Genomic DNA, 11,302 nt, shown 5'->3' with positions numbered 1-11,302 from the left:
TAGATGTGCTAGTAGCATTAGTATGGTCTTGTTTGTGATCATTTGGGTAAATGCCCAATAGTGTATTGCTGGGTCAGAACGGAGCACTATGTGGAATCTTTTGAGGAACCTCCATACTGCTTTCCAAAGTGTTTTTTTTGCTATTCAAGACCTTTATTATTCCATATGAATGTTTGGATTGATTTCCCTATTTCTTTGAAGAAAGTTACTGGAATTTCTATTGGTATTGCAGTGAAGGTGTATATTGCTCTGGGCAGAATTGTCATTTTCATGATGTTAATTCTTACAAACCAGGAGCAGGGGATAGTTTTCCCTTTGCTTAAATCACTTTCAATATCTTTATAAAAGTTTTATATGTTTTCACAATATAGATCCTTCTCATCTTTGCTAAGTTAATTCCGAAGTATTTTGTGAGGCTATTAGAAATGGCATTGCTTTCTTGATTACTGAATCACTCTTCTCATTGTTGGAAAACATGAATGCTACTGATTTTTGTAGTTTGATTTCATACCTTTCTCCTTTGCCACAGTTTGAATCAACTTAAGTAGCTTGGGGTGACGAATTCTATAGGACTCTTTAAATACAGGATCATATTGCCCACCAAAAGGGATACCTTTACTTCTTTTTTCCCCATTTGGATCCCATTTATGTGTTCCTCTTACCTTATTTCTCTTGCTAGGTATTCCAGCAACATGTTCAATAGGAATGGAGAGAGTAGGGATTCATGTGTTGTTTTGAATTTAAAGGGAATGGATTTAAATTTTCCCATGAAGTATAACGCTGGCTCTAGGTTTGTCATAGATAGTCTTTATTATGTTGAGGAACTTTCCATGGATTCATAGCTTCCCTAGAGATTTTATCATAAATGGTGTTGAATCTATCTTTTCAAATAAGTTTTCTGAATATATTGAAAAGATCATGTGGTTCTTATCTTTGCTTCTGTTGATGTGTTGTACTACAGTAATTGACTCAAATATATCAAACCAGGTTTGCAATCCTTGAACAAATCCAATTTGGATATAATGTATGGATTTTTTGGTTACTTGTTGAATTTAGTTGGCTCGAATTTTGTTGAGAAGTTTTGCATGAACGTCCATCAGATAACTGGGTCTATAGTTTTTTTTTATTGATGGATTCCTATCTGGTTTGGGGATAAGTGTTATGTTGGTTTCATAAAATGACTTTGATAGTGATCTTTCCCTTTCTGTTTCATTGAAGAGTTTGAGGAGTATGGGAGTGAGTTGCTATTTGAAGACCTTATAGATTCCTGCTGTAAATTCATCTGGTAATGGGCTTTTCATGAATGGAATACCTTTATTGCCATTTCAATTGCATTAATTATTATGGGCAATTTAGGTTACCACCCAGAACTAGTCCTCCAAGGAAGGAGTCCTTGATGAGGTACAAACGGATTCTTGACCCAGTTTTGAGTTGGCCAGCAGGAGTCTCCTTGAAGGGCCTTTGTATCTGATGTAGCAGTCTCAGTGTCCTCTTCCCGTTTCTCCCTCCACTGGTCCTGTGGAGTCTTTCCTCCTTTGTGTTGTGTGGCAGCAGCAGCAGGCTCTCTATAAGGGTCTGTAAGCTGATTTGAAAATTTGCTCTGGCTTCCCTCCTTGTGTTACTATGGTTACTGAAGTCTGGTGGGATTTTGTCAATATCACACTGTTCTCTGTTTAAGGTTGATTGGTGGTACTTCAGGCATGTCCTTCTGTGTCTTCCTGGGCTGTCTGGGGAGACTTGGGGCAGAGGCTGCAGCAGATCTTCAGTGGTCTGCATGCTCTCTTGCTGACTTCTGCTCCTGTGATTCTGCTGTGAGATATTTTCTGTATTTGAGTGAATCTCTGTCTATTTAAAGTTTGCTTAGTGTGGATCTCTTGTGGTGAAGTACATGCAGGGTATCTAGATTTGTGATTTAAAGAGCTTACATATGACGATGCCATGATCTTCCTAGAAGTGTCAGGTCAGTCGGATGTGTATCATTAAAGTCTTGACTTGAGATTTTTCTAATTTGTTGATGCATGCACTTACAGATATGAACCTTCCTCTGAAAACTGCTCTCGGTGTGTACCAAAGAAGTTGATAATTTATGTCTTCTTTCACATTGAATTTCAGAAATGATTAAATTTCCATTCTTTTTTCTCTCTTCAAAGAATTCCTGAAGATTCATCAGTGAATTGCTCAGTTTCCATGTGTTAGAGTATTTTATGTGATTCATTTTGCTGTTGTACTCAAGTTTCAGTGTGTTCACAGGAAACAGAAAACATTCTTGTATGTTTTTCTTGTTCATTATTGTTTATATTTTGTCGTCTGAAAAACTTAGTATTTCATTTAGGAAGGGTCTAGTGGAAATACATTTTCTTAACAGTGATTCTCTGGGAGCATCTTTATCCTTCATCTATACAGGATAACTTTGCTAGGTACAATACTCTTGGTGGATAATTGAGATTATTTCATCTTCAATACTGTAAAGATCTCTTACCATGTTCTTTTGACTTATGTGGATTCTACTTAGAAGCAGCTGTTATGGAAATGAGTATACACCTATGGAATATGGATCCCATTTCTGTTTTACTTAGAGAATCATCCCTGTATATTTAACTTGTGAGTGCTTCATGCTAAAACAGCTTGTTGTAGATGCTATACTGAAAATTTTGATTATCCTTGGCTGGGAAGATGGATCAGTGCTAGCATGCTTGCTTCACATAAATGAGGCCTTGGATTTGATTCCTCAGCACCACATAAGCAGAGAAAGCCAGAAGTGGTGCTGTGGCTCCAATGATAGAGCACTAATCTTGAGCTGAAAAAGCTCAGGGACAGTGCCCATGTCAGAGTTCAATACCCACAACTGATAAGTTTTTATTATCCTTTCATCTTTAAGCCTGTTACTTTGTATGTATCTCTACATTTGGTTTATTGAAAATACTCTACTCAGCTTTTGATTAACCTTTTTACACATCTTCAATCCTACATTTTATTCTTCCACATGTGTATGTTCAATTAGATTTTCCTCAAGCTCACTATTTTCTTCTGTTTAGAACATTTCAGGATATGATAGGGTTTCATTGTGATCACTTCACATATACCTACTGTATATATTGAACAAGTATTCCAAATGTGCCTTCATTGTTTCCTTTTAAATAATATCAGTTGATTACATTATATTAATTTATTTAGAATATGTACCCTCATAAACATGCATATATACACACACACAAACAAACACACACAGACACACTCATTCATTCATACGATAGTGCACACAGATAGGAGACAGAGGAAGAAAGAAGGAAAAGTACTTTGATCCTCTTTATTTTGCTCTATTAGTTCCTTTTCAGTATCTCAATCTAAATATATTGGGAGGAGAGTACTGCTCAGTGCATTTTACCATGGAGGCCTTGGAACTGGGTTCTATGCAAAGCTTATCTACAATTCTCTCCTCAACTCTCATGTCATTGGTTCCTGTCTCCGAAATGAGTTCCTTGAAATTGTATGCATCCCTTTTGTTTTGTTACATAAAGAAAAATAAAATTCCCTCCTATGATAGGTCTGCTTTTTTCCTGGTTGCTATCACTAACTGCTGTTCAATATGTTGGGTCTGTGAGCAGATCTTGCTATAGAATCACTTATAAATAACATTTTGCTTCTGAATAATACTCTTAAACATTCCTTAGCCTGACCTGCCATATAAACACATGGTATAATCTGGGTGATTCAAACACCAGAATTATTTTCAACAAAGGTGTAGCTAGTTGCCCTAAGGAAAAGGAAACACAACATTTGCTGCCTCTTGAAAATCTAATCCAACAAACAACAGCCTTTTGCTGTGGTACATGTGGTAATGAGGAAAACAAGCTCTCCCTTGACTTAAGTAAATATCTGAATTCTATATGTAAGCATAAGAGAACACATTTACATTCCATTCTTTTGGGGACAACGAAGCAATCATTTAATGTATTGAATTCTTAAATTTTGAAAGACTTCTCAATTTCTTTGCTCATTATGTAGGTTTATCTTCAAGAACTATCAATGTGTTTTGGCCTTGGCTTTTGCTATTGAAGAGATCAACAAAAACCCTGATCTTTTACATAACCTGACTCTGGGATTTGATGTTTATGATGTTCACTGCAGAGCTTGGACAATGTTTAAGAATTCCTTCATTTGTCTCTTTGGGAATTATAAGATTCCGAACTACTCCTGCATCAGAGAAAGCAGGTCTATAGCAGTACTTACAGGACCATCAGGAATAACATCTGACCAGATTGGGACATTGCTGGGACTCTACAGATTTCCACAGGTGAGGGTTGGTGGTGTGGAAGGATACAAAAATATCTAATTTCTTGCCACTTCGTGTTTTAGAAGAGAATGATAGGAAGAGACTGGATTCATAAACAAATCATGTTTTGTAATATCAAAGTGTAATAAAGTGTAATTACTTAAAGGTAGTCAGAAATATATTTTTAAACATTTTGGAAAAAGAAATGGAAGATTTGAGCATATAACTGGATAATTTGTTGTTTCAATCTTTATGAATAATTTTCTTTAATAAATCAGGAAATGCAAAATGACTTTGTTGTGTGAAGGTATGTTGAGCAGGGTACTGATGGCTAATCAAGAAACTTGAATCTCCAATTAACCTTCAAAGAACTCAAAGTGAATGTGTGACTTCATTTGTACAGCTCAAGTCCTGAGGGAAATTGCCAAGGAAGTGCAAGATGGTATGAGTTTGCTCCCTTGTACTGGAATTTACACACACACACACACACACACACACACACACACACACACACACACACACACACACACACACACACACGGAAGATAATATTTTGAATAAAGTAAATCAGGCTCAAAATGAGAAAGGGTAAAAATGTCCTCTCAAATGTGAAAGTTAGACTGAAAATATAAATGGGTTATATGAAATAAATATGGAACATGCACATTACCACTTACATATGTACATGATCAATCTGAGTAAAGTATGGTATACATAGAGGTGGAACTCCATGGTGTAACTTATCTGATTTACTGACAGTATAAAAATGAACACCTAAAAGGTGAAGCATATCTTGTCTGAGTGGGGTAGGGTAAGGGAAAAATACAGAGGAATAGGGAATGGATATATTGGGAATAACAACATAGTATTCAATGGGCATGTGTCAAACGAAATTAGAAACATCAGGGAGTGGGTGGGGTTGATATAAATTGGAAATGTTGATGGAAATAGTGGCAAATAACAACAGGCACTTTACAAATAAATTAATGTTTTACAAGTATTAAAAACAATTAAAAATAATTTAAAACTAAAAACTCAACTAAAAACCTAAAAAAAACCCTAAAACGAAATCTACCTTCTATCTACTACAACTGGTTCTTAATAGACTTCAAGACTGAGATCATGATGCATGGCAATCTTCTCATTCATGGAGTGTCCAATTTTCTTTCTCTTTAGTTTACCTTTGGGCCTTTTGATCATGCCCTGAGTGACCATAACAAGTTTCCTGCTCTCTATCAGATGGCCCCAAAGGACACATCAATAGCCACTGCCATGGTCTCCTTACTGCTTCACTTCAGCTGGAACTGGGTGGGGCTGTTGACTACACAAGATGAGCATGGTGCATGGGTTCTTGCTGAATTGAAAGAAGAGATGGACAAGAACAGAATTTGTGTAGCCTATGAGCTAGTGATCACATCCCAAGATGTGTCACATATATTCAAACTCATGGCAGTTCATAATGAGATCAATCTTTCTTCAGCAAGTGTCCTCATTATATATGGTGATAATGATTCACTGATATTTTTAATGGTATTGATTGAACAAATTTTTATACATGGAAAAGTTTGCATTGTGAACTCACAGTGGGATTTCACCCTGAAAAGGAAATATTTCATGCTAGGCTCAATGCATGTACCTCTTATTTTTACACAGCATCATGTAGATGTTTCTGGATTCACAGATTTTGTCAAGACAGTTAAGCCTTCCAAATACCCAGAAGACATTTTTCTTGCCAGGCTGTGGTTTCTGTCATTTAATTGCTCAGATTCTGAGTCTGACTGTGTTACTTGGGATGAATGTCCTTATGATGCCTCTTTGGATTGGTTGCCTGTGCATATTTTTGAAATGACTGTGTCTGGAGACAGTTACAATATATACAATGCTGTTTATGCTGTGGCTAAGGCTCTCCATGAGATGCTTCTTCATCAAACAGAAGTTCAAACAATAGGAAATAGAAATGGAGCACTGCCTTCCTCTTCTAAGGTAATTTCTTCCATGTTGAAATGCATAAACCCTGAGGAAAAGCATTTGCTAGAGGCATTTCTTTTTGTTTGAAATTAAATATTTCTGTATGTGTGCATGTATGTTTCTGTTTATATATATATATATATATATATATATAGTGTGTATATACACACATCCTATTTATATATTTTTATCCCTATGTCATACATATCTTGGTTAACTATATATATGCATATATATATATATATCAGTATTTGAAGTGATTGTCTCAACTTTTAATCTTTTTCTCTTCTGTTATTAGAAAATATTGTAAGAACAAAATTGAATAAATGCATAGTAATATTTAAATCATTAAATATTTCAGGTGCATTTCAAAATCCTGTGCAATTTTTTATGTTGTGATGTCTTTGAAGTATTTTTTTTGTTGGTGATAGGGCCTGAACTCTGGGACTGGGCTCCATCCCTGAGCTCTTCAGGTGAAGGCTAGCACTCTACCATTTGAGCCACACCACCACTTCTGGCCTTTTCTGCTTATGTTATGTTGAGGAATCAAACCCAGGGCCTTATGCATGCAAGGCAAGCACTCTACCACTAAACCACTTTCCCATTCCTTTTTAAGGTATTCTAGACATGTGTGGATATGCTCTGAAGAAAACAACAGGCCAGTAACAAAGATAAAGTATAGACCATCTTTCTTAATTTTGGCTAGTTCAGGGGTTTGAACACAGTACCTGGGCTATGTCCCTCAGTCTGTGTTCAAGGCTAGTCTACAATCACTTCAACACAGCACGACTTCTGACTTTTTTCTGAGATCTTTATGGGATACAATGTTCACACTGGCCTTTCTGCTCTGGCATGCTTCTAAGCATGATCCTCTTATCTAAGCCTCCTGATTAGCTGGGATTATATTCTTGAGCCCCCAGCACCCTGTTTATGAATTCATTCATTACCAATAACATTAACATGTTCCTAGCTAATGTTTTGAAAACTGTCAATTCAGCTTTACCCTATGAGTTTCTTCAGTCAGTCATAGCAAAGGATGACTTGCTGTAAACAATTATCCATGTTTTAATAAGAGAGCGCTTTTCACTAAACTTTGGCTATTAAATATTTATCAAGCACAAACTATAGACATTCACAAGAGTGGTTGTGGCAAGTTGTAGCGAAATGATATTTCTAAAAATCATCCTATTTTTCTGAGTGATCCGGAAAGATTATTTTTCACAAAGATCGTTTTGATCCATCCATGGATTTTTTTCTGGAATTCTTCAGTAGGTATCTCTACTATTCTTGAATTCAGAACCAGAGAGTAAGGCCATTAGGAGCTTTTAATATTTCACTTTCTGTCTTAACTCTGGGATGTACTTCACAATAAGATGATGTCTTCTTTTAGCTGCACACTTTTCTGAAGAACATCCAGTTTTATAATCCTATTGGAGATCAAGTGATTTGGGACAAGAAAATGAAACTGGAGCCACAGTATGACATTCTGAATATTTGGAATTTTCCAGAGGGTCTTCAACTTGAGGTGAAAGTAGGAAAGTTTTCTCCATATGCTCCAAATGGTAATCAACTGTCTTTATCTGAAGATATGGTAGAGTGGGCCATTGGAACTACAGAGGTGAGTTGGATCTAATCCTAATAATTTTAAGGACACATAAATCAGCAAAAGTCACCCTTTAAATTTGTAGCTAGCTGAGATTCAGCAACTTTCTCCTATAATCCTAGAGTCTAATAGAGCTGAGAAGGGAATATCAGAACTCATAGTCAGCTCACACAGTAAACTGTGTGAAACTCATTGCCAATTAACCTCCAAAACTCTGAGGGAAGAGCTGTGATTCAGGTAGTATAGTGCTATCCGTGAGCAAAAATAGTTCAAGTCCAGTGCCCAGTCCTTATTTCAAGCCCCAGGTTCAGAATCAAAAGAGACAAAAGTGTTTCTACATGTTGACTTTGAATATTTTCATAAGATGCAAATTATGTTTCTCTCAGTAGGATTCCAACACTTCTGATAAAGTACTTGCGAAGTTAATTTATGTGGTTGAAATGTTTCTTTTGCTCCCCTCTGGGTAGGTTTATTAATTGGATAATTAACCTGGCACTTAACCATCCTTGGTTAGAGGAATCAATGAAGGCACCTGTGAGAAATTTCTCACCTCATGATCAATGGAAAATAAAGTGAAAGAAACAATTGTCCTGGGTATCACATAACCCTATAAAGTGGAGGTCTCCCACTTGCTTTTTCCCATGTCACAAAGAGTAAGAGAAAGCATATAATGGCATGAATTCAAAGAAATCCCATAGGGCTGAGCACTAGAAATTACTTTCTCACTACTACTTTCCCCCTTTTAAAAAGCCCATACCTATCAATAATTCAACAGGCTAGAAGTCAATATTGAAGCACATAGCCTTTGGAAAACATACAATATGGAATCTATAACAGAATTCAATAAATTGATTGCACTTACCTGCTTAAAACATTATGCTTAAACATCCCATTTTAAAGGAATGCATTGTTGTAGTGTTTGATATGAGTCCGAACAGTTACTGACACATCCCTGTCTTTTCCTCAGATTCCTCACTCTGTCTGCAGTGAGATTTGTGATCCTGGATTCAGGAAATCCCCTCAGGAGGGAAAGGCTGCCTGTTGCTTTGATTGTACACCTTGCCCAGAAAATGAGATTGCTAATGGGACAGGTGAGTGCATAACTTATATAGAAATCTTATCCCTAGTTATCCCCAATCCACACAAGTCAACGGAAAAACTGTGTATTTGAATTGCAGAGCCCATTTACCTTCTCTCTATTAATAACTAAATTCTGACAAGTGGTAGTATTGCTAATGGAAATATAATAGAATATGTCTTTGAATTACATATTGAAAACTATTTTGCAGTCTATTACAGGCAAAGTTATCTCCAGGAATCCTTCTTATCACTAATTATTAGGATCAGTCTAAACTCTAACCTAAAATTAAACATAAGTCTTCTAAGGAGAGTATTCATCTTACAACTTACATTTTACTCACACAGAAAACTTGGATCTTTCTTATCTTTATTTCTCAGTGCCCAGAACTCTTCTTGGCACAGGGCAAGGACTCGGTAATCTAGAATCAGTTTAAGAAGTGAGCATGACTCTAGAGGGTCCAAGCGTGATCAATCTGTTCCTACAACTTCACAGGTGAGCAGGTGAGACAAGCATATTGAAATGAAATCAAGGATAATATACCACAAGGTAAAATTAATGTCTTACAGAAATATATAGGGCAATGTTAGCTGTACAATTCCAATTTTAATATGACTGTAGGACTCTTAATTAGCATGACAGAAAGTTTAAAAAATTTTAATATGATATTGCAGTAGCTCAACTATTAAATTATGAATAAATGTGATAGTCATTGAGCAAAAAATATTATACCTGATGGCTGGGAAGGTGGCTCAGTGGTAGAGTTCTTGCCTTTCATGCATGAGGCCCTGGGTTCGATTCCTCAGAACCACATAAGCAAAAAGAAAAACAGCTGGAAGTAGTGCTGTGGCTCAAGTGGTAGAGTGCTAGCCTTGAGCTGAAGAGCTGAGGGACAGCACCCAGTCCCAGAGTACAGGCCCCACAACCGGATGCCCCCCCAAAAAATATTATACCTGAAAGTCTGAATAAAGAAGATAAAATTGGGAGGCGGTTATGGCTTGGGGAAACATATAAAAACACTTTTATGATAGTAGTTACTGAAATCTGAGGATTTCACCTTAATGAAAAATTTCCTAAATTTTTTGAATCAAACAAGGTTAATAAAAAAAGAATTAATTGTAATATACATGTCTCACCAGCTATGGAGCAATGTGTGAAGTGTCCAGATCATCAGTATGCCAACACACAGAGGACTCAGTGCTTGTTGAAAGCTGCAAGTTTCCTGGCTTTTGGAGATCCCTTGGGCATGGCTCTGACCTGTATGGCTCTTTGCTTCTCCTTGCTAACTGTTGTTGTTCTTGGGATGTTTGTGAAACACCATGACACTGCCATTGTCAAGGCCAATAACCGAGCTCTCAGCTACACCTTGCTCATCTCCCTCATCTTCTGTTTCCTCTGTTCCTTGCTCTTTATTGGCCATCCTAACACAGTCACCTGCATCCTGCAGCAGATCACATTTGGAGTTGTGTTCACTGTGGCTGTTTCCACAGTGTTGGCCAAAACAGTGACTGTGGTCCTGGCCTTCAAGGCCACATCCCCAGGGAGAAGGATGAGGTGGCTGCTGGTATCAGGAGCTCCTAACTTCATCATCCTTATCTGCACCTTCATCCAGGTGACCCTCTGTGGACTTTGGCTGGGGACCTCTCCTCCTTTTGTGAACACAGATAAACACTCTGAACATGGCCACATCATTATCCTGTGTAACAAGGGCTCCCTCACTGCCTTCTACTGTGTCCTGGGATATCTTTGCTCCCTTGCCTTAGCCAGCTTCACTGTGGCTTTTCTGGCTAGGAATCTACCTGACACCTTCAATGAAGCCAAGTTCCTGACCTTCAGCATGGTGGTTCTATGCAGTGTCTGGGTCACCTTCCTACCTGTCTACCACAGTGCCAAAGGGAAAGTCATGGTGGCTGTGGAGGTCTTCTCCGTCTTGGCCTCTAGTGCAGGGCTCCTTGGCTGCATTTTTGGCCCAAAGTGTATCATTTTGTCACTGCCAAATAGAAATTTTCTGCATGGCTTCAGGGATAAAAGACATAGTAGAAGAAATAATTCTTCTTAACACTATCTTGCCCATGTAATTGTAAACCCTCTGTATGGTATTTTCACAATAAATAAAGAATAAGCACATATGTTCCATCAGTATACAGAATGTCTAATCTACATCTATAGTAATTATTTATTCTTGTATGCTATATATTATAGTATATATGTAGTGTGCATTTTCATAGCAGTGGTAGTCACAAGTGATATGATCACAATTTAAACTGGAGTTTTGCTTCTATTTTGTTGGTTTCTTTTATTTAATCTGCACTTAATTCTATTATACCCTCTTCTTAATGTCTTTTTACTCTTGTCTTTCTCAATAACTCTTCTAAATGTT

General features: G+C 37.1%; 1 protein-coding gene across 1 annotated transcript; it reads left to right on the top strand.

Annotated features, from left to right (window-relative positions):
* Nucleotides 1-1,938: 1,938 nt before the first annotated feature.
* On the top strand, nucleotides 1,939-10,981 carry LOC138813712 (vomeronasal type-2 receptor 116-like). The gene is made up of 6 exons (XM_070002096.1): nucleotides 1,939-1,973; nucleotides 4,006-4,294; nucleotides 5,450-6,256; nucleotides 7,632-7,859; nucleotides 8,812-8,935; nucleotides 10,062-10,981. The coding sequence occupies exons 1-6, from the start codon at nucleotides 1,939-1,941 to the stop codon at nucleotides 10,979-10,981; spliced, it is 2,403 nt and encodes an 800-aa protein (XP_069858197.1).
* The last annotated feature ends 321 nt before the right edge of the window (nucleotides 10,982-11,302 follow it).

Source organism: Dipodomys merriami, unplaced genomic scaffold, assembly GCF_024711535.1.
Source record: "Dipodomys merriami isolate MVZ:Mamm:240054 unplaced genomic scaffold, mDipMer1.0.p SCAF_6, whole genome shotgun sequence".
NCBI lineage: Eukaryota > Metazoa > Chordata > Mammalia > Rodentia > Heteromyidae > Dipodomys > Dipodomys merriami.
The sequence above is the reverse complement of the archived record's forward strand: the minus strand, read 5'-3'. Positions and strand labels throughout refer to the sequence as shown.